At 41.3% G+C, this 20,727-nt stretch overlaps 1 protein-coding gene across 1 annotated transcript in view; it reads right to left on the bottom strand.

The window, feature by feature from the left end:
* Positions 1 to 20,727, bottom strand: part of Lhcgr (luteinizing hormone/choriogonadotropin receptor) — a 58,054-nt gene that overhangs the window by 20,083 nt on the left and 17,244 nt on the right. Inside the window, exons 2-6 of the mRNA XM_042675521.1 lie at positions 15,876 to 15,947; positions 13,666 to 13,740; positions 10,489 to 10,563; positions 8,197 to 8,271; positions 8,031 to 8,108 (exon numbers count right to left, since the gene is read on the bottom strand). Of these exons, the coding sequence (XP_042531455.1) occupies positions 8,031 to 8,108; positions 8,197 to 8,271; positions 10,489 to 10,563; positions 13,666 to 13,740; positions 15,876 to 15,947 (375 nt within the window). The remainder of the gene's footprint in view (positions 1 to 8,030; positions 8,109 to 8,196; positions 8,272 to 10,488; positions 10,564 to 13,665; positions 13,741 to 15,875; positions 15,948 to 20,727) is intronic.

The following is a 20,727-nucleotide window of genomic DNA, read 5'->3' as shown; positions in this document are numbered from 1 at the left end:
GTATATATCAATATACAAGAGAGTTACCTTTGTACACATGTTTATTGAAGCTCTGCTCACAATGGCCAAGTGGCGGAATCAGCTATGATGCTCAATGACCAATGGATAAAGAAAATAATATGTATTACATACCATGTAATAGTAGTCAGCCATGCAGAACAACTGATGTTATTTGTAGGAAAATGGATGAAACTACAGTTGTGTTTTGTGAGAGATATCAGGCTCAATGGAAAGAAATGAAAAAAGAGAACTATCTGAGCAAGGGATAATCAGTAGGGAGGGGGAAAGAAAAGGATACTGAGGGTTATAGAGATCAGAGGACCCCCCCTTCTCTCTCTCTCTCTCTCTCTCTCTCACACACACACACACACACACACACACACACACACACACACACACACGAAGACTGCACAGTGAAACCTACCAAACACTGAAAAACAGGGAGAAGGCAAAGTGTACGGGACTATAATGGAAGAGGTGAACTTGTTCAAAGTATAGTGAATGCATTTACGCAATTATCACAGTGAAAGCTCCTCAGTAAGGTTTGGCCATTCAAAAATAAAATTAGGAAAAAAATAATATATTAAAAAAAACTTAGAAAGTGCAACTCAGGCCTACTGACCAGGCACAATACAGAAGGAATGGACTGGAACCAAGGAGTGCTCCCTAGGAATAAGCACTTTTCACAACAAGCTCTGCCACTGAGGGTCAGACATGACAGTGTGGGAGCCCTTGCTAGAGTGTTGTTATCGTTTCCTTACTCAGCACTAGAGTCTAGTCCTCTTACTGCTTTCTTTACCTCCTAAAAGGTGGAGCTACATTTCCAGTGGGTCAAGGGCCTGGGTTCCATCCCTAGCACTGCCAACTAAATAAAAAAGGGAAGAGAAAGTGGCCTGTCTATTTTTGTTTTTGTTTTAACCAGAACAAAGCTGCTTGTAGTCATCTGCATGCCTCTTCTTTTTCACTATTCTCTGCTGCCCAGATACATATTAGATTTGATCCTTTTGTTGTTGGACTCATATTACCATTCCTCTGAGTACAACCTTTTGATTCAGCCCATAGACATTGAATCTATTGAAAAACAGTCTTTTGGACAAGTTACTCAAGATCTCTGTGCTTAAGTTTGCTAATCTGAAACTAGGGATGATAGTAAGAGTATTTATTAGAGAATATGAAAAGATAAGTATTGTTTTATTTCTGTTTTATTGGGGGAGGGAGGAGATAATCACATATAACCTCAGAAAGGTATTGTGAACTTAGATGGGTAAGCATATGTTAAGCACTTAGGAGTAAAACAGTAAGTGCTTGACATATTTGTCTGTTTATTACTTTTGTGTTTTACATTTATGATTTTTTTAAGCCAACAGCCTGGGTCTCAATTTTCCGAAGGCTACAGCTCACCATTTTCATTATAGCCTCTCATTGTAGCTGTTCTTACCAGTTGGACACAATGGCACATGCCACCTTGTTTTGATTAGAAGAGCAGCTTCCTTATGACTGAAGAATTTGCAAGTGTTCGTGGGAGACCTTGTGCTGTCAGGCTTGCACAATGCCTTCAGTGTCCTTTAGAAACATCTGGAGAGTCACTTCAGATTACGTTTTCCAAACGTTCCTGGTGCCAGTGACACAAGGAGACTCTCTTAGCCGAGGGGCTTCTGCAGGCACAGGATGCAGAATTCCCCCTCACTCCCCTGCAGGACCAGCACCCTGGAGCTTGCAAATATTATCTAGATTCTTTAGTCAAATGTCAGTGATCGTGAATTAAATTGAGAAAAATAACATCTTTTTGTTCAAAATAAGATGGGGGCATTAAAAATTAATCACAAACGATACTCTTCAATGCTGCCTAAGGTGAAATTTAAGTATTCCTGGGATCTCTGCAAGTGCTTCTGTTAATAGTATTAAACATTTGGTCATAATTTCTTAGAGCATGTGGCCACCTAGTATTTTTGGGTGATTTCAAAGAAGAAAGATGAATTCATGTTTACAGATCTTCAAACCTTGAGCTGGGCACTAGTGGCTCATATCTGTGATTATAGCTATTCAGGATGTTGAGATCTTAGGATCATGGCTCAAGACTAGCCCAGGGAGGAAAGTCTGTGAGACTCTTATTTCTAATTAACGCCTCCCCCCCCTCAAAATGCTGCAAGGGGAGGTGTATCTCAAGTAGCAGAGTATCAGCCTTGAGTGAAAAAGCTAAATAACATGAGGCTCTGAGTTCAAGCCCTACAACCAGTATGGAAAAAAAGTGGCCCTGCTTTAGAAGGGCAATTCATACCTAAAATTTGCTGTCTGGTAAGCAAACTCTAGCCAAATGACAGAAGAAACTCTAAAGAGAACGTTCCTCCAGTCACTGCTTGCTTCCTCATTCAGCCTTTTTCTGACATTCTTTAACATCTGACGTTCTCCTTGGATATGGAGACAAGTCTAGTAGATGCATCGGCAGTGGCTACCTGATGTCTATTGTCTAGTTACAGTCATGTGCATCATTATGCTAGTTTTGAATACAAATAAGCAGCCCCATTTCTGTGGGCCTCAAAGCCTCTCTGTCCCCCATCTGGGCAAGTCTCCTGCCTGTAAGCAGCTCCCCTGTATCTCAATCAAGTTCGTGTCAGCTTCTCTGACATCACCATATGTAGCAAAAAAAAAAAAAAAAGAAGGTGTCAGGCATCAGAAAGAATGATGACAGTAATGGATTCTAATATTCTGAATAAAATGCTTGAGAAATCCACATTCCAGTAATACTTAAAAAGGGACAGCACAAGAGAGGGAAAAAGAATTTAAAAAAACAACAACAGAGGAAGCCTCCTCTTTAACAAAAAACATAGAAGTGCTGGATAATAAATATTAAGGAATGGCATAATATGAAAATGGCCATTTAGAAACTGAATCATCATCAGATGCTGAAAGGTTGTTGTCTAACTGAATATTATAGCCACCCAGAGTATCTCACTACAGCTAACATAAAAAACAATGGGAAAATCAATCCTTACAATAAACAGGTCTGATAGTCTACCCTCTAAGCAAACCACTGGGTAAAAGGACAAAGTGACAGGAAGTACTTCCTGGTTGGATGCAGTAAGATTGGCACAACATTGCCTTTGCACAGCTTGTGTGGTCCTGAATCTAGTCATGGCAATACAGTCAAGATGAATGCAGACAACTGGCCAGAGCTGCTCATAGGATTCAGTGTTAGGCAGAACACACAAAGGACTAGGGGTAATTCAGGGAGTGGAATCGATAAAGAAGGTGAGCTAGGAGCATAACAGCAAACACATACAGAAACATGCATCAGATTCTAAGTTTAAAAGAATCTCCATGCAACATTTTAGTTGAAATGCAGACTGTAAGCTGGATGACGTCATTGAATTCCCATTGATTTGATTAGGTGTCATAGTGCTACATTTATATGGACTATTGCTGTAGGAAAGATGCATGCTGAAGTGTTTTGGGATGAAATGTCAGCTGTGCCTATAGTTTGGGATGGTTTGACAAAAAAGAGGTATGCATGCTCCCATGTAGAGACAGAAATGATGTGGCATGCGAATAATAAGTATTTGGTGAATCTGGACAAGGGGTATAGATGTGTTCATCATACTGTTCTATTTGTCAGCAGAAAGACAAAAATCTTAATATCAGTTAAAAATTAGAATAAAAATATTTAAAAGGAGGTAATAAAATATAATGTTTGGGGGATATTCTATAACTGACTGTATTGCTGAAAACTGGATTCTAGCTATGGTTAATTGTGGTCATTGTGTAGTTGATAAAACGTCATTGTATCTGCTCCAGGAGACATTAGTAGTCACATTGAGTCCCCAGAGACAGAGGCTGGACTTTCTAGACTTGACCTGACTGAGGCTCTTCTAACAAACTAAAAGGCAGACTCTTGCACCCAGCAGTCTCATGGGTACAACGAGGGATTTTGACACTCTGTGTTTAAAAGGTCTTAGAAAGTAATTGGGATGGCCTTTTCTGGTCTTTGTGGTGTTCAAGTGAGTCAAGGTTGTCCCGCCCAGACTCCTGCTGCTTTAGCTGTGCCCCAAATCTTGCTCTAGTTTCATAGGGCCTTATGCTTTTGCCCAGGCAATTCTCATACCACAATCTTCCTGCCTCCTGAGTAGCTGGGATTACAGGTGTGTTCCACAAGGTTATTTCCTTTTTGAGACTGGTATGACCACTCATCCAAAATATTTTAAAGTTGATGTAGGGTGGGGCATTTTAAGGTGGCCTCTTAAGGAGATTTAATGAAAAGCCACAGTGGCTATAAAGAGGCATAAGAGTATAATGCATAGTTTTACCATTAGCCCTGTGGAGCTTTTTCCTGCATCGAGTGAAGTGTTTTGTTCTCATTAAATGAGCTCTCAGTTGGTAAAAATTTGGGCGGGGGAGGGCAGAACAGGTTCCCTTAAAAGCACAATCTCAAACACTACCAATAATGAAAAGAGAAGGCTCCCCTTCATTATTTTCTAATTAAGGCGGTGAGCTTTATAGCTGGGAAAATAAGGCTTTCCTCTTTAAGTGTAATACCCTTTATCCAGCAGGGTACTCCACGTGATCCTTCATGTACAGAAGAATCCATTCAGCTGAGAACAAGTGCCAAGCAAATGACTACTCACTCACTTCCAGATGAAGTTAAGCTAGGAGAAAGGATGAGGAGGGAAGCACAATGTCTCCTCAGGCTGCCTGGGGAGGGCGGCCCCATGTCCTCATTGACTTAGGAGGTGGGACAATTAACCCCCTGCTAGCTAGTACTCTTAAATCATAACCAGCCTAAGTTAATGTCCCTGCAGAAATGATGCCATCGCTCTTGCGCTGAATCATGGCTTGTGAAGGGGCTCTTAGACTTCTCCTTGAGTTTGGTGTGGTGGCCCTGCTTTGGCATCTTGTAGTTCTCCCTGGATTATCCCAACACATCCCTCACAACTCTGCCCATTCCTTCCTGCTTCACTCCATGCCCACAATATCTGGGATGTTCAGCAGAGCAAAATCAATGAGCATTTTGGATATTTTCATCTTTGAATAAATGCTAGTCTGTTAGGTGATTTCTTCTTCTCTTTGCAGTTCCTTCCAAGAATTCTCTATATTATCTTGGCATTCCAGGCCAGTGTCCCTTCCACCTTAGCCATTTGTTTAAAATTTTTTTCCCCATTCCTTAAACAGGATGTCCACTCCCAGGAGCGAGCTTCAATTGTTCTCTTCCCGTGGTTACCTTCTGCTCATGATGTCTGCTCTCTAGGGTCCCCTGCTCCCCCTTTCTCTGTGGGATACCACATAATGGTTGAGAACATGTCTCAGAAGACAGACTGCCTAGGGTATACATATTGACTCTGGATAAATACTTAAGTTCCAGCTGTTTTGGTGTCCTCATCCAACAGTAGAATGGAAACCCCTTTCCATGTAATATGTCTATGAGGTTAAAAAGAGATTTTTTTTAAAAAAGTAGTGTAAGCATTTAATGAATACTGTATAAAAGTTAGCTACCCTTCCTTACCATATTTACCCATACATAGGTTACTGATTTTGTGAAGCCAGCTCAGGCCTCAGCTCTACTATGCAGCCTCCCTTGACTTCTGTATCCCAAGAAGCCTTCTCTGAGATCTTCTTCCCATGTGCCACACACAAGCTCACAGCAAATATCTGGTGGCTTGTAATATTCTTTAATTATTTCATGACCCCTGCTTATGTTGACATTATGAACCTCTTGAGGACATAAATATTACCTTAAGTATTTTATGTTTTCTTAAAACAAAGACACAGCAAGACCCTAAAATCTAAGGCATGTCATGTCTCCCCACTCAGAGTTTGTGCTATGAATACCTTGTAGGAAAAAATGGGCACAAGGGTATTGTATACACATAGTTCCCAGACCTCTTATGCAGGGGCGCTTGGGAGTATTAACAGCATGTAGGTTAGAAGCAGCCATCGTGTGTGAAGGTAGAAAGACTATAGAGGACTATTTCTAAATTCTACAGTCTTGAACTCCTTCCCAGAGTTCAGCTGCTCAGGAGGCTGAGATATGAGGATCATATTTCAAAGCCAACCCAAGCAGGAAAGTCTGTGGGACTCTTATCTCCAATTAACCACTAAAAAGTTGTAACAGCTAAGGGTCAATGCTGAGGCCCTGAGTTCAAGCTCTAATACTGCCCTCAGCCCCCAAAAAGTTGCAAGTAAAACAATTGAGTTATTTTGAAATTATTTTAGCTGCTGGGTGCTGGTGGCTCATGCCTGCAATCCTAGCTATTCAGGAGCCTGAGATCTGAGGATCATGATTCTAAGCCAGCCCAGGCAAGAAATTCCTTGGGACTCTTATCTCCAATTAGCTATCAGGAAACTGGAAGTAGTGCTGTGAATTAAGGTAATACAGTGCTAATCTTGAGCGCAAAAACTCAGGAACAGTGCCCAGGCCGTGAGTTCAAGTCCCATGACTGCCAAAAGAAAAAAAGGAAGATATCATTTTGGCTTTTGTTCTTCATCTTTTGATTGCAGTACTCTGAGCTGTGTCTACATTGGCCTCAGCTTTGTAACATGACACTTGCCTGTGTTGAACTATATGCAAAGTAAAAGTTTTGTACAAATGTAGCTTACACTCAGTACCAAGTTTTAGGGTCCACTGATATTAAAGAAAATTATCTAAAAATTCTCTCATCTCGTTTCACACTCATGCGTCTATTTCAGGGCCATTCTAATCATTGTCTTCCTTTATTTCTTGAAGGGTGAGCTCATTTATTGCTCATCACAGACTTGCCATGGACAAGTAACCAAAGGAGAAAGAGAGAGAGGAGTGTAGATGTGTGGAGCAGTATTAAATGTAGGTCACTGGGCTGTGGACAGAAACAAATGAGACATGGTGTTCAAGGTGCTGCTTCTGAACGGTGACGTCCTCTATGAAAACAGACAGAGGGATTCCAGAGGGAAGAAGGTCAGACAGGTGCATGGCAAAGAGAATGGGTTGAGCTGTCTTAATGCAGGGCCCCTCAAATGGATACGCATATGAAACTCTTTGGGATCCCATGAAAATACAGAAGTTGAGCCAGTAGATCTGAGTTAGGTCTGAGAGTTTGTAGTTCCTGGTCTATACTTAATTTTTTTGTGTGCCAGTACTAGGGCTTGAACACAGGGACCTGGGCATTGCCCTTCAGCTTTTTAACTCAAGGTAGGATTCCACACATGAGCCATATGCCTGGTTTCATGGATGGTACTTTATACTAAAAGTGCTCTGGCAGCATCACAGAAGGATGGGACATAGCCGGACGCCGGTGGCTCCTGCCTGTAATCCTAGCTACTCAGGAGGCTGAGATCTGACTACCATGGTTCAAAGCCAGCCAGGCAGGAAAGTCCATGAGACTCTTATCACCAATAAACCATTAGAAAACCGGAAGTGGTGCTGTGGTTCAAGCAGTAGAGCACTTGCCTTGAGCTGAAGAGCTGAGGGACAGCACCCAGGCCCGGAGTTAAAGCCCCACAACCAACAACAACAACAAAAAAAGGATAGGACTTGTAAGCTTGTAATCACTTACTGACAAATGAAATTATATGATTTTTAAGTATCAGTGGACAGAGGGAAGAAGTAAAGATGGTGTTGCTTCAGAAACAAAGTGAGAGAGCTCCAAAGGGAAGGTTAAAAACCAGAAGGGAGAGAGCAGGTAGCTACTCTACCTGCCTGAAAAATATCCTTCCAAACTCAATTAAAATCTTGGAATTTCTCTTTTAATAAGCTGTCTCTTCCCAGCCTCAGAGCCTCCCACGGAGGCATACAACTTTTTTATTTAACCAATTACAAAGTCAGTACTGAAAGCTTTCAGAACCCATCTGATGAATTGCAAATGGAACTGGTTGGGTAGCTGTCATGTGAACACGTGACTCACTGTGATGCCACGTGATGCCAGCCACCCTTGGCAGGGTAGGTCAAGAAGAACGTCATCAGTGAGTGAAGAATGTGGTAAAACAAGAGAAAATGCTCACTTCCAGCTAAAAGCGAGACTAGCAGGAGGCTGTGTGGCAGAACAAGAATCAGGGGGTTTACTCACAGTGTGATGGATTCATTATTCATCCCTTGAAAGGCATTTCCTGGTATGGTGGTTATGTATAAGTTATCGCAAATTTCCCTGGAGGAAAGAAATGAGAAATATTTACTTTCCAAATTTGAGCTGCAAATAGGAAAGTGTTATGCATAGCAATCAGCCCGGCACTTACAGAATGAAATTAAATTCAGAGGAGAAGATCTTCGTAACATCTGGGAGTGTTTGGATGCCTGTGTTGCAGATGCTCCTATAATCAGGTCAGGATAGTAATGTGGCAGAATTGGGAAAAGTGTCATTAAGGTATAAAGATTTCAAAAAAAGAAAGGCATTTTGTAAATACTATCTTCACATTGTTGTTGTTTTTTTAATATTGCATTCAGCTTTTACTAGGAATACTTCCAGTTGATGAGAACTGTCAGAATCTAAAGGCCTACTCCACTTGGAGAAGTTGCTCTAATGGCTCCTATTCAGAGATGAAGGGCTGAGACCAAGCTTTCAGATCTTTTCCATTTGTATATTTGCAGCCTGGCTTTCCCTATTAAGTTCCGTGTATTTTCCTATTGTATTGTATTCCATTTCCTTCTGGTAATTAGTTTAGTCCATGATCTTGATAGGTTTAGAAAGAATCTTTCTCCTTTGGATCAGGTCTTAAATACTTCAGGAAGATTAATCTCTGCTGAGAAATCTATACCTTCATTGTTAAAAAAAAAAATCTTCCTTTCTTTGGCTATGTTACAATTTAGAAAGTTCTTCCTTATATCTCATTGAAGCCATTGAACATGGTTTTGGTATTTGGAGGCACTCAAGATTCCTCTTTTTTTTTTTTTTCCCTCCTGCCTTTTTATTTAACCTCCAAAGAAGATAGAGACTTAAGTAATTTACAACATTAAAGAATATTTTATGATAAGAATGAACCTCCCTCAGAGGTTAATAGGCATCTAGATTTCCCTAAACTGATATTTTGATTCACCAGAATGGGCTCAGGATTCCTGGTGACAGTGAAATGATGCCAGGTTTCTCTTTTGCCCCTTTCTTTCTCCTGTTTACTTGAAGTTCTTTTGAATGACTGAGCAAATGCCACAGTCTGTGGCTGTGCAGAGCAAGGTAGCTTCATACTGCAATGTGTGGGCTTGGATTGGAGGAATACCACAATTTTGAATGAAGATGCTACTTAATAATGAAAATGACTTTTCAATAATGAAAGGGTACAGTGGTCAGATTTGGTTCTTGGCCATTCTTTTGTTTTCAACAGGGTTGATTCTGCAGTATTTTAAGTGCAACCAGACTTTGTGTGGGAGTTTGGATGTTGTAGAGCTGATAAGATTGCTGGACCAGTCCAGGAGCAAACAAGGCTGAGGGTATGGATAACCCAGGGAGCTATCCCTTCCTTTCTCCTCTGTTCTTTTATTTTTTTTCCCCCTTTATAGGTGGTAGGGAGTGTTGAGGTGGGGTAGGAGGAGGGTTTGGAAGTGGACTTCCTTAAATCCTTTGGGAATTTATGAAATTTATTTTATCAAAGAGAAGAGATAGAAGATCTTTGTGTTCAGAGGATGCAAATCTTTCTGGTTGAGTAGGAATGACTTGATATGTAGAAAGATCCATGGTGATATATTTACAGTCTGATCACCTCAAGATTTTGGGCTTGGCTGGCAAAGCCAACTGATGTTTGAGCTCCAGTGGTACACAATTTTACCTTCTTAACTTAACCTGAGTTAAGACTTAATGGGAAATAGAAAATAATGGCTTAGATTACATGGCAGAGTACCCATGTCAAGACTGTATTTAAAAATTTTTTCACTTGAATCAGTGAACAAATGAGATAAAGGAGACACATCTCAACCTGTTGTCAGGGGCCTATCAGAATTGCTTCTCTTTCATTTACTGTCCACTCACCTGAGAGATTTTGTTGCCTCCCCCGCCCCTCCCGCCCTCGACAACCCCCTGTGTCAACTTTGAAGATCATTGCAAAGAGGTGATGTTCTTTTCCCATGTTCCAGAAGGAGCAAATGTTGGCAGTTATTTACATGTAGGTAAAAGCAGCCAGCATGGTAGCTGACAAGAAAAGCTGATTAAATTTAAATCAAAAGACCACACTGGAGGAACATGCCAAAAAAAAAAGGCATATGTTTAAAAAAAATTCTCAGCCCAGGCACTGATGGCTTATGCCTAGCTACTCAGGAGATCTGAGGAATGTGGTTTGAGCAGTTTGGGCAGGAAAGTCTATGAGACTCTCATCTGAAACTCACTAGCACAAAGCTGGAAGTGGAGGTATAGCTCAAGTGGTTAAATGCCAGCTTTGAGCAGAAAAAGTTAAAGGACTGTACCCAGACCTTGAGTTCAAGTCCAAGTTCTGGCACAAAAAAATAAAAAACTATTTTTTCCCCCTCAATCCTTGAATTGTTTTGATTTGTTGCCAGATACCCATTTTTCCCTCCCCAGATGCTCTAAAAGGAAAATTCCTCACAGGTATTTTAACCGAGGGAGATTTATAAATGCACCAGGAGCAATGTATACCAGGTTTTTGGTGTTCTGGATCAGTCTGTAAAGAGAAAAGGGAAAAGAGCAGCAGTTTAGTAGATGTGAATTGTTGCAATGTGGCAGACTGTGGGCACCAGGCATTGCTGGCTGAAAAGAGTATCAACAAAACGAAGTGCATTTTATGTGCTCGAGAGGAGCTCTTGAAACACTGAGGGTGGAAATGGCTTGCTGGGGGCTTGTTGGCTGCTCCCAGGAAGCTCCATTCCAACCTTTGGACGAGGCAGGTGTAGGTATCATAGCTGAAAGTCTGTTATGCCCACCCCAACTCCTATCAACATCTAAGGTTCCAGGCCAAGTAGAACCTGCCCTATTGTGGAGCCTGCTCTCCAGGAGAGGTGGGAGATTCTGCACCCTAGGAGAGATGGGCAAATTAGCCACTGTCCCTTGAAAGCAAACTAGTCTTCCTATTGAGCTGGCACCCATACTGAGTAGTTACTCACATGGGTGCCCACGAGTGCAGAACAGCACAGGGCAGAGGTAAATGGTTTATATTTTTGGAATTTTATGCTCATTCGTAGATAGTTTGCTGTGAGGTGATACTCAGACTAACTCCCTGAGTAGCTTTCCTTTCTGTAAAATTGGAAAAATAATACTGACTATGTTTCCTGACTCACAGGCTGGTAAACTTTATGTAATAGAATGACTGAGATCATCTGAGGCAGGGATGGCAAAGCATGAAAGTGCAGCCATTGTCCTTCCTTGACTCTGCAGTGACTGTGACTCTTTAAGATGTAACAACAATTGTTGAGTCCCATCTACTTTGGAGTCAAGGCCTGTAAACACCCATGGCTCATTTAACCCAGAACAGGACTCACTAGAGGACATGACAACAATTCTGTTATATGTACTGGGTGGGAATATTGGTGAGGAATCTGCACAATAGGCCCAAGTTGGTTTTATATCTTGATTTTCATTAATTGTGTGATGTTGTATCTGTCACTTAACTCCATGTCTCAATTTTCTCTTAGAGTAATTTTTGTGGAGTAAATATGGCTGTCTAATTCATAACATGGCCTCAACCAGCATTAGCAATTATTATAGCTGAAATCAGGAAGTTGAATGATTTATCTGTACAGTTGAAGCTTAGTAGAACTTGAACATGACCCAGTTTTTCTTTCTTTCTTTCTTTTTTTTTGGGGGGGAGTTCTGGTCGTGGGGCCTGAATTCTGGGCCTGGGTGCTGTCCCTCAGCTCTTTAGCTCAAGGCTAGTGCTCTACCACTTGAGCCACAGCACCATTTCCGGCTTTTTTCTTTTTGCTTATGTGGTGCTGAGGAATTGAACCCAGGGCCTCAGGTATGCAAGGCAAGCGCTCTACCACTGAGCCACCTTCCCAGACCAATGATCCAGTTTTTCTGACTCCAAGACCACCATACTATAGCCCACCACTGACACCCATTTTCACTGAAAATATGAAACTATGCATTGGATTCTTTGGATGTGAGTGAAATACTTTTTTTGTTCATTATGTTTTCAACTACCATCAAACAATCATCGGTCAGATAGGATGTCATATGAATGGAGGGAAGGGACTTGTATCTCTTTGGGATCTGATCTTAGACTAGTTGTCCACACATTCATTAATTTAGCAAATGTTTAACTGAGCACCTACATGTGTCAAGCACTATTCTAAATTCGGGGCAACTGAACAAAGCAAAGGGATCTAGTGTTCAAGGCTTAGGAGGCATTTTTGGAAATATATAAACTTCCCTTTGGAGTACTTTATTTTTCCTTCTGTTGATAATTGTGACTTTGCATCATAGAGAATTTTATTTATCATTAGCTATCTGTGGTGATTCTTAATGGAAGCTGTGCTTCAGCATTACCTGGGAAATCTGTTAAAAGTGCACATTTTTAGGTCTGGGGTAGTAACACTGTTATCTGTAACTGCAATGAGCTCTAAGTAATTCTGCCTCACAGCATGTCCAGATTGAACCTCTTAGACTTAAAGACCCCATGGCTTCAGATTTTTCTGTAAAAGTCTCACCACCCTGGCAACCCTGTCATGGCCCGGTGAATGTTTGTACTTTAGCTCCTCTGCATTATGTGTGATGCATGGTGGACAGTCACATACTTATCGATAAATTATTTCCTTTACACAATTACTCATTGGACCATTTATAGAGGGATGCCTTGTGGAAAATGCACAAGCCTTGAAGAAAAAGATGGGCGAGGAATTGAATCCCTGCCCTGTCATTGTTTAAAGTGTCACACTGGTCAAGTCACACACCTCTCCCATTCCTTGCTTTGGATGAAAAGGGCAATTATCCCACTGTGCAGGATAGTTGTAAGGATTAATGATACAACCTATATGAAATGTCAAGCACAAGAATTCAAAAAACACGTGGTACTGATTGCTGCCCTCCCTTACTCTTGATGTCCCCCCTCGGGGATTTTGACTATGCTTCCAAACACTCAGGGTAGTGGTAAGAGACCCAGTAAGGGGCAACCAATCATGTGACCTGGTTTCTAGTCTGGGTCTAGCACTAACTTGCTATATGGCATCAGGCAATTCAGTAACCTTTGGGCTAAATGCTGAATAGAGCTAGTTTTCTCTAATCACCTTTGTGGATTGGTGGTAGTATTGGTGGAGATAATTTAGAAAGGCTTACATTTAAGAGTTAATTCTAAAACAGGACAGTCACTAAACTAACAAGGCACAATGAGTTCAACACAGGGCATTTTTATGGTAGGTATTCAAGGAACATTTACTTGAAAGTATGGATATGCTAGAACAGCTTCCAACAAACAAATCCATGATCTATAAGCTTCCTTCCAAATTTTCCAAATGTTCCACATATTCCATAAACTCCCTTGCATAAGGCAAGATCTACTTGGCAGGACTTCACAATGTCAATTTTAATTTCCAACATTGTGTTGTGATGTTTCGGAGTTTATACAGCTCCTGGGGAGAAGCGGTTGTCACCATGGCAACCTGGAGGCCACTGCAGTGAGAGAAGTTAGTGCCTGCCCAGACCTAGTAATTGCTGTAGTCTTTTCTTCTTGGATTCCTAGCAGTGGATGGTTGAATACAAATACTGAGTGGGCTCTAGCCAGGGAGGGTAATCGTGTATAGCAATAAACTATCTGTTAGCTGATGCTTACATTTCAGACAAATTGAGGAGGCTGTCAAAGGCATTAGCTTCGATCCTTTCCAGGGAATCACTCTGAGAGACTTCACTAGGGAAAATAAGAGAAGAAACATGAAAGATGTGACCAGGTCTGCATGATAACGAGCTATGCATGAGACCCAACAACAAGGGACTTCATTGTGTGTCTCTGAAAAACACACACACACACACACAGAAACGTGCAAGTTGTTTTTATATCCTAAAGCACTAACATCTCCCTTTAGGAGCACTGATGGGTGTCTACAACCCAGATGCAGTTGAGATGCAAGTTTCAGTAACCCTCTTTATGTGACAGGCAGCTTCACTTGTTTATCTATGACTTAGACTCACATATTCTTTGTAGTGATAGGCCCTTTGAGAAAATGTGGTCAGTCTCCCTGTTTTATAGCTCTGGAGAAGCAAGTAGTATTTGTATGAAAGTTCAAGACTGGGGTTGGGAATCTCTGGGGTCCCGATATATATCACTCTTGTGAGGCTGTATTCTGGGTTGAACTAATTTTTCATTCTTTAAAAAATTATTAGCACAGATTAATTATACAGATTGATTTTATTGTGACATTTATAACATGTATATAATGTACTTTGATCAGATTTTCCCCATCTATGTGATTCCTTGTTTCCTAATTCTTAAGGGTTTTCCAAAACTGTCTTCTGAGGCCACTTCAAGGTGATTACACATAGTAATAGTAATAATAATCCTTTTCCTTGACAATCTATCTCACTCTGTGGACAGACTAAAGAACAAAGTGTATGTGTGTGTGTGTGTGTGTGTGTGTGTGTGTGTGTGTGTGTGTGTGTGTTGGTACTGGGGCTTGAACTCTGGGCCTGGGCACTCTTGCTTAGCTTTTTCACAGAAGGCTGTTACTCTATCATTTGAGCCACAACTCTACTTCCAACAAGGAATACGTTCTATTCCCTTCTGAATCTTTCATGGCTTCCTGTCCCCTGACATAGTTAAGGGAGTGAATGAATAAATGAATCAAGTGACTGGTGATTGAACAGATTATTTAAAAAGGAAAGGGATTAGTTTTGTCCAATACAATCCCCAAGTATGCTGGTAATATCACTGTTGCTCTAAAAGCCCACCTCTTCCTACCAAATTGTACATCCTGTGTGTTTCTAAGGTAACTATTCTCCGAAGCTTCTGATGGTGAGAGCTTTAGCCCACAAAAAGGCAGAACCTTGGGCAGAATTGCTCCAGAGCAGATTCATCTTATTCCTACCTAATGGCTTGCTTGTTTAACTTTGGATGCTTTTCTTAGTAGGAGGTATAAATGTACTAATAGTCGTCGAAACTCAACATTTTAACTTGAGAGCAGAAGAGTGTGGTTTAGGCTCCAGCAAACTGACATACCTGTACCCTGTAGTGAATTCCCTATGATACACATTGGAGGAGTTATTTAAAATAGTTTTATCATTTGCTAATGCCCTAAGTTTGGGCAGAGGTGCCCCAAGGAGCTAAGGTAGTGGGACACAAATCTAGGTTGCAAGTTCTGTGGATTGTGAAGATTAGTTGCACCTTTGAGGAAAAGCAGTGGTTACTGAGATCCTTTGACTCAGGCTCACATTCAGGAGGATGCTGGAGCATTTTCTTCCCCGAGTAAGTTCCCTCCACATATGGGGTTTGGAGCTCTAGAAGCTGAAACCAAATGATTGAAATTACACCTGACAAATCTGAGATCACACTGCATTATCTGGCTGCTTTACAGTTTTGGTAAAGGCCTTCCATCAACACATCTATAAACACTGTGTTTTTGTCATCTATTTATTACATTTTAGACACAAGGATTATCTTCTGATGCACTGTAAACTTCCAGCACATTTTCTACTATGTGGGAACCATCCAAAATTGTGACACAAGGGAATAATAGCTGCTTTACCCAAAGGGGAATTTTCATGATCAGGATCTATCTCTTTTCTACTTAAAACGTGTATCGTCACTTATCAAAATGCATTCAGTTCTTTGAAGCAAGGTTAATTATCTGGGTTTTAATGACTCTTGAAAATCATGCCATTTCTTCAAAGGCAGCTAGATATTATTTTGTATTACAAAGATAAAAATACTTGGGTTTCCTAAATACAATATCTTTCCTAGAAAAATTACCCCCTTTCAACTGTGTTTTCTCTTAGAAAAATTCATTATTTCAATTATGAATGTCTTTTGATATGCAGTATCTTACTTACATTTTTATGACCTCATTAAGTCCTCTGAAAGCTTGAGATGGAATTACTTTGACAGGGAGATAGGTGAGCGATCTACAAAAGAAAAAAGAAAATCCTTAAACTGTTAAAAAGAGTTCAAGGTGGGGCTGGGAAGTTGGCTCAGTGGTAGAGTGCTTGCTTCGCATGCATGAGGCCCTGGGTTCGATTCCTCAGCACCACATAAGCAAAAAAAAGCCAGAAGTGGCACTGTGGCCCAAGTGGTAGAGCACTAGCCTTGAGCTGAAGAGCTGAGGTACAGCTCCCAGGCCCAGAGTTCAAACACCACAACCGACAAAAAAAAAAGTTAAAAATTTAAGACAGTGTGCCTTGTACATTTATGATAATATGTGTATTTGTCTGTCTGTCTATAGAGTTAACAGCAATTCAGGTTGAGAATTCTGATTTGTATCAGTTAAGATATACACTATGACTTATTCTTGGTCTTTATAAAAGAATGTGTCTTTTGGTGGTTAACATCATCAATGTTATGGGATATGATCCCCACTGCCCCACTCCCTGGCTGTGTAACCCCAGCATGCTACTTCAGTAGTCTGCTTCAGTTCCTTCATCAATAATATTAGAATAATAATTCCTATTTCACAGAATTGTGGTAGGGAGTAAATATGATAGCTAATGTTAAGGGCACGGCTTAGCATCAACAGAAGAGTTATTGCTGGACAAGAGGCTCTTTGGGATAAGGTAGAGAAATAAATGTTGGGGAGACATTCAGGGAAGGGAAGGGAGGATGCACTGAGACATGTTCCCACCTTGACCCACGGTGCCTTCCTCAGGCAGCCTATGCAATGTTACCCAACTCACTTGGACATCTCAAGTCATTTGGGAGAAAGTCTATGAGAGCACTTCCTTCAAATGTGCACAGCTCCATTAACAACCTAAGTATTCTTAAAAATGGAGATAAAAGCTGTTTAAGATGTCATAGTTGGGAAAAGAGTGACAGCCATACCAAAGCCGGTGAGAAGATACTCTGTGAGTCTTAAAGGAACCCAAGGTTCAGGTAACTCAGGAGAAAGCTTCTGCAAGGTAGGGGTGAACAATTAGCTATTGATTAAACTTCTGCAGTGGTTGGAGATTTGGGCTTAATGACTGACAGGAACCAAGAGAATAGGAGAGGGGAGGAACATGAAGAGAGAGGCAAGAGATCACATCTTGCTGAAGCAGGGTTGACCGAAATTACAAGGAAAGAATGCTTCCTTGTTGATGAGCAGAGTTCAATGGAGATGTCAGTTCAATGGAGTTGCTACGAGTGCCAGCTACTGTGTGAGATATGGACACTTGCTCACAACCTTATTTTATCTACATCATGATGTTGTGAAGTGTTTATTCCCTTTTGGTAGCAGAAGAAATTATGTCACGAGAGGATTAAGTCACTCATAACAACCTAGCAGACTGACTCCGAATGCCCTTTCCAGGTGTAACCCTGGCTTGAATAAAGAATGGTGGAGGGAAGCTGTGGTGGCCCTGCTTCTCTGGGAAGGAAGCATGTCTCACTCTTGTTCCTCTCACTTACGAGTAGCTCTTCCCTTGAAGCTAATGTACAGGGGTTTTTGAAAGTTTATTTCAAGCCAAGTGTTGGTACCTTATGCCTGTTATCCTAGTGACTCAAGGGGCTGAGATCTGAGGAACACGGTTTGAAGCTAGCCTGGGGGCAGGAAAGTCTGTGTGATTCTTATCTTCAATTAACCATCAATAAACAAAAACAAACCTTAGAACTACAAGTGAAGCTGTTCCTGAGGTGGTGGAGTGCCAGCCTTGATCAAAAGAAAGCAAGTGGGGTTGGAGGCGTGGTTCAGGTGGTAAGGGGGCCTACCACTGAGTGTAATGCATCAGACATCACCTTCAAGTTTGGGTCTTTGACAAAATAAATAAATACATACATACATAAATGAAGGCAGGAGGAGGAAAGAAGGAGGGAAGAAGGGAAGAAGGAAGGAAGGAAGAAGGAAAGAAATTTCAGAAAAAAGCTTTTGTTCCACAGTTTCCCACAGATGACACAGCCTAGAATTTTGTATTCCAAACTGTGCATTTATACCAGAGAACAGTCCCACCAAGCACACTGTTCAACACCCCAAATTATTTAACTGGGGTTCTGAGAAGAGCAGGGATAGTGGAGGGAGAAATCTTCTTGCAATGGCATGTTTGCTTACTATATTTCTTCTGGAATCATGTCCGCTTGGCTTACTGATTAAAAACACAGTTTTATTACTCGCTGCACTGCCAAGCCAATAAATTTCCAGAAGAGAAAGCTGTATTCTACTGTACCCCATGCAACATCAATAAAAGTGACAGCCAAATTCTGATTCCAGAATCTTTATTGCTGGGGGTAATGCAGTGCAGAACATATTTCGGAGAGTGTTTACATAAAAGCTTCAAACCAAACCCTTCAGAGCTGTTTACTCATGCAAATGAAGCCCAGAAGCAGGGACCTTGCAGCAGGCAGCCTCCTCTTCCAAATAGGAGCCTGCTGTGGCTCCCAGAGGAGTAGTTTGGTTTAGATTTGACCAGGGAGGTTGCCTGAGCTCTTGATGGATGTGAGGTGGGGGGTGGAGATGAAGGATGAGGAGCAAAGGTTGGACAGAAGTGAGAGAAGCTGTAGATCATGCACCGGCTGTCCCCAGTGACTCCAGAACAGCCCTGGTGCAAGATGAAATTTTGCAGTTGATGTCAATACGGGACTATAGACCTGGAGAGGCAGCTGAGATGAGAATGAAAATAGAATCCCCACCATAAAAGAGACACGGAAGGAACAGCCTGCAACTTTGTGGACCTGGGTCAAGCAAGACTCCTGGGACCAGAGGAGTGAGGGGAGGCAGGTGTATTGTGCCTTTTATTTATTGATGGATATTTTTACAGGAAGCTCCATGGAGAATGTGGATCTGCACATCCAAACCAATCACAAATACTTTCCCCAGTGACTTACAATTTTATTCCAAGGTGTATTTTCATTTCTCATTTGTCGTCAGTTGGCATCAGTTCCTAAGCATTCAAGTATTTGTTTTCTGTATATAAATTTGTCTGTTCGTGGTGTGACCCATGATTTGTTTTTGTTGTTCTTCTTCTTCTTAATATATTTTGTTTGTCTTAATAGGTTTTTTTTTTATCAACACATAGCAGTTATATACATTTATGGGGTGCAGAGTGATATCTCAATGATCAGCTTATAGTAATTGACATATCTACCACATCAGACGTGTATCATTTTCTTTGTGCTGTAAACATTCAAAATCTTCTCTGTTAGCTATTTTGAAATAGGCAATTAACTGTTGTCAAACATAGTTAACCTACTGTGCTGTAAGGCATTAGGAGTTGTTTTTCTTATCCACCTGTGACTTTTTTTTAATTTTTATCATTTTCAGATACAAGGGATTGAATTTATGGCCTCTCATTTGTTAGGCAAGTGATCTGTCACTTGAACTAACCCCTAGTTCTTGGGCTTTTCGTTTGTTTTTCATAGTGTTTCCTGATATTGCCTGTGCAGGTTCTCAGACCAATATCCTTCTACTTTCATCTCCCAAGAAACTGGGATTACAGGTGTGTACCACCATACCTGGTTGGGATTTGTTATGTACTGGGATTACAGGTGTGTACCACCATACCTGGTTGGGATTTGTTATGTACTGGGATTACAGGTGTGTACCACCATACCTGGTTGGGATTTGAGTGTACGTTCATATGAAAGTGCTCCCTTCTCTGTGGATGTCCTTATTGTTCTTCCCATGACATCAGAAATACTTAGCAAATATAAATGATTGTAATAAATGTCCTACAAATCCATCTCTCTGTATATCCATTCCAGCAAAATTCTTATACCCATAGGTAAGGGTGAGCAATATAAGACTTCTTCATAGCCTTGTGGCATCAAGGAGTTGGAGACCCTTGACTTGGTGAGGAAGCAAGGAAAATGTAGCAGTATACACTTAACTGAGCAGGTAACCACTCAAATCAGAAGCTAGACTCTAAAGGCACACAGAAAAGCATGGGTGGATTCTAGAATGATGGGGCTAAAAGAGACAATGAAGGAACTAAAAGAGACAAGGAAGGAGCTGAGCTATATAAAGCACTGTTTGTAAAACTAAAATGTATGCACAAAACAGATATTAAAAAATCAGATGCATTGGGGCTGGGAAGGTGGCTCAGTGGTAGAGCACTTGCCTTGCATGCATGAGGCCCTGGGTTCGATTCCTCAACACCACATAAGCAAAAAGAAAAAAGCCAGAAGTGGTGCTGTGGCTCAAGTGGTAGAGTGCTAGCTTTGAGCTGAAGAGCTGAGGGACAGCGCCCAAGCCCAGAGTTCAGGCCCCACACCAGACCCCCCCAAAAAATCAGATGCATAAACATACATTAGGATGGTTATCTATGGAGAATAGAAAGAAGAGAAGTAGGAGAAGGAGATTTAAAAAAGCAAAACTAGAGGACTGTGTGTGGGCTGATGACTATGCTTCTTGAATGAAAAACTATCATCCACTTAACTCCGAGAAACAGAAGGAAAAGTTTCATTTGCTGGGCCAACTGACTCCCTGCCTTTCTCTCCTTTTCCTTGTTGTATTTCAAAGAGAGTTTCCACTCTTGTGGAAAGTTCTAGTCAGCATCATTTGACACAGAGCAGAAGTCAGAGAGAAAAGGGGGAAAAAAGGCCCAAAGAAAAAACAGTTCATGGTCTGGGAAGGTGGCTCAGTGGTAGAGCTCTTGTCTTGCATGCATGAGGCCCTGGGTTCGATTCCTCAGCATCACATAAGCAAAAAGAAAAAAGCTGGAAGTGGAGCTGTGGCTCAAGTGGTAGAGCGCTAGCCTTGAGCTGAAGAGCTGAGGGACAGCG

This window comes from Dipodomys spectabilis, unplaced genomic scaffold (assembly GCF_019054845.1).
Source record: "Dipodomys spectabilis isolate Male_0828 unplaced genomic scaffold, ASM1905484v1 ptg000026l, whole genome shotgun sequence".
Lineage (NCBI taxonomy): Eukaryota > Metazoa > Chordata > Mammalia > Rodentia > Heteromyidae > Dipodomys > Dipodomys spectabilis.
This window is presented reverse-complemented; position numbering and strand designations above follow the sequence as displayed.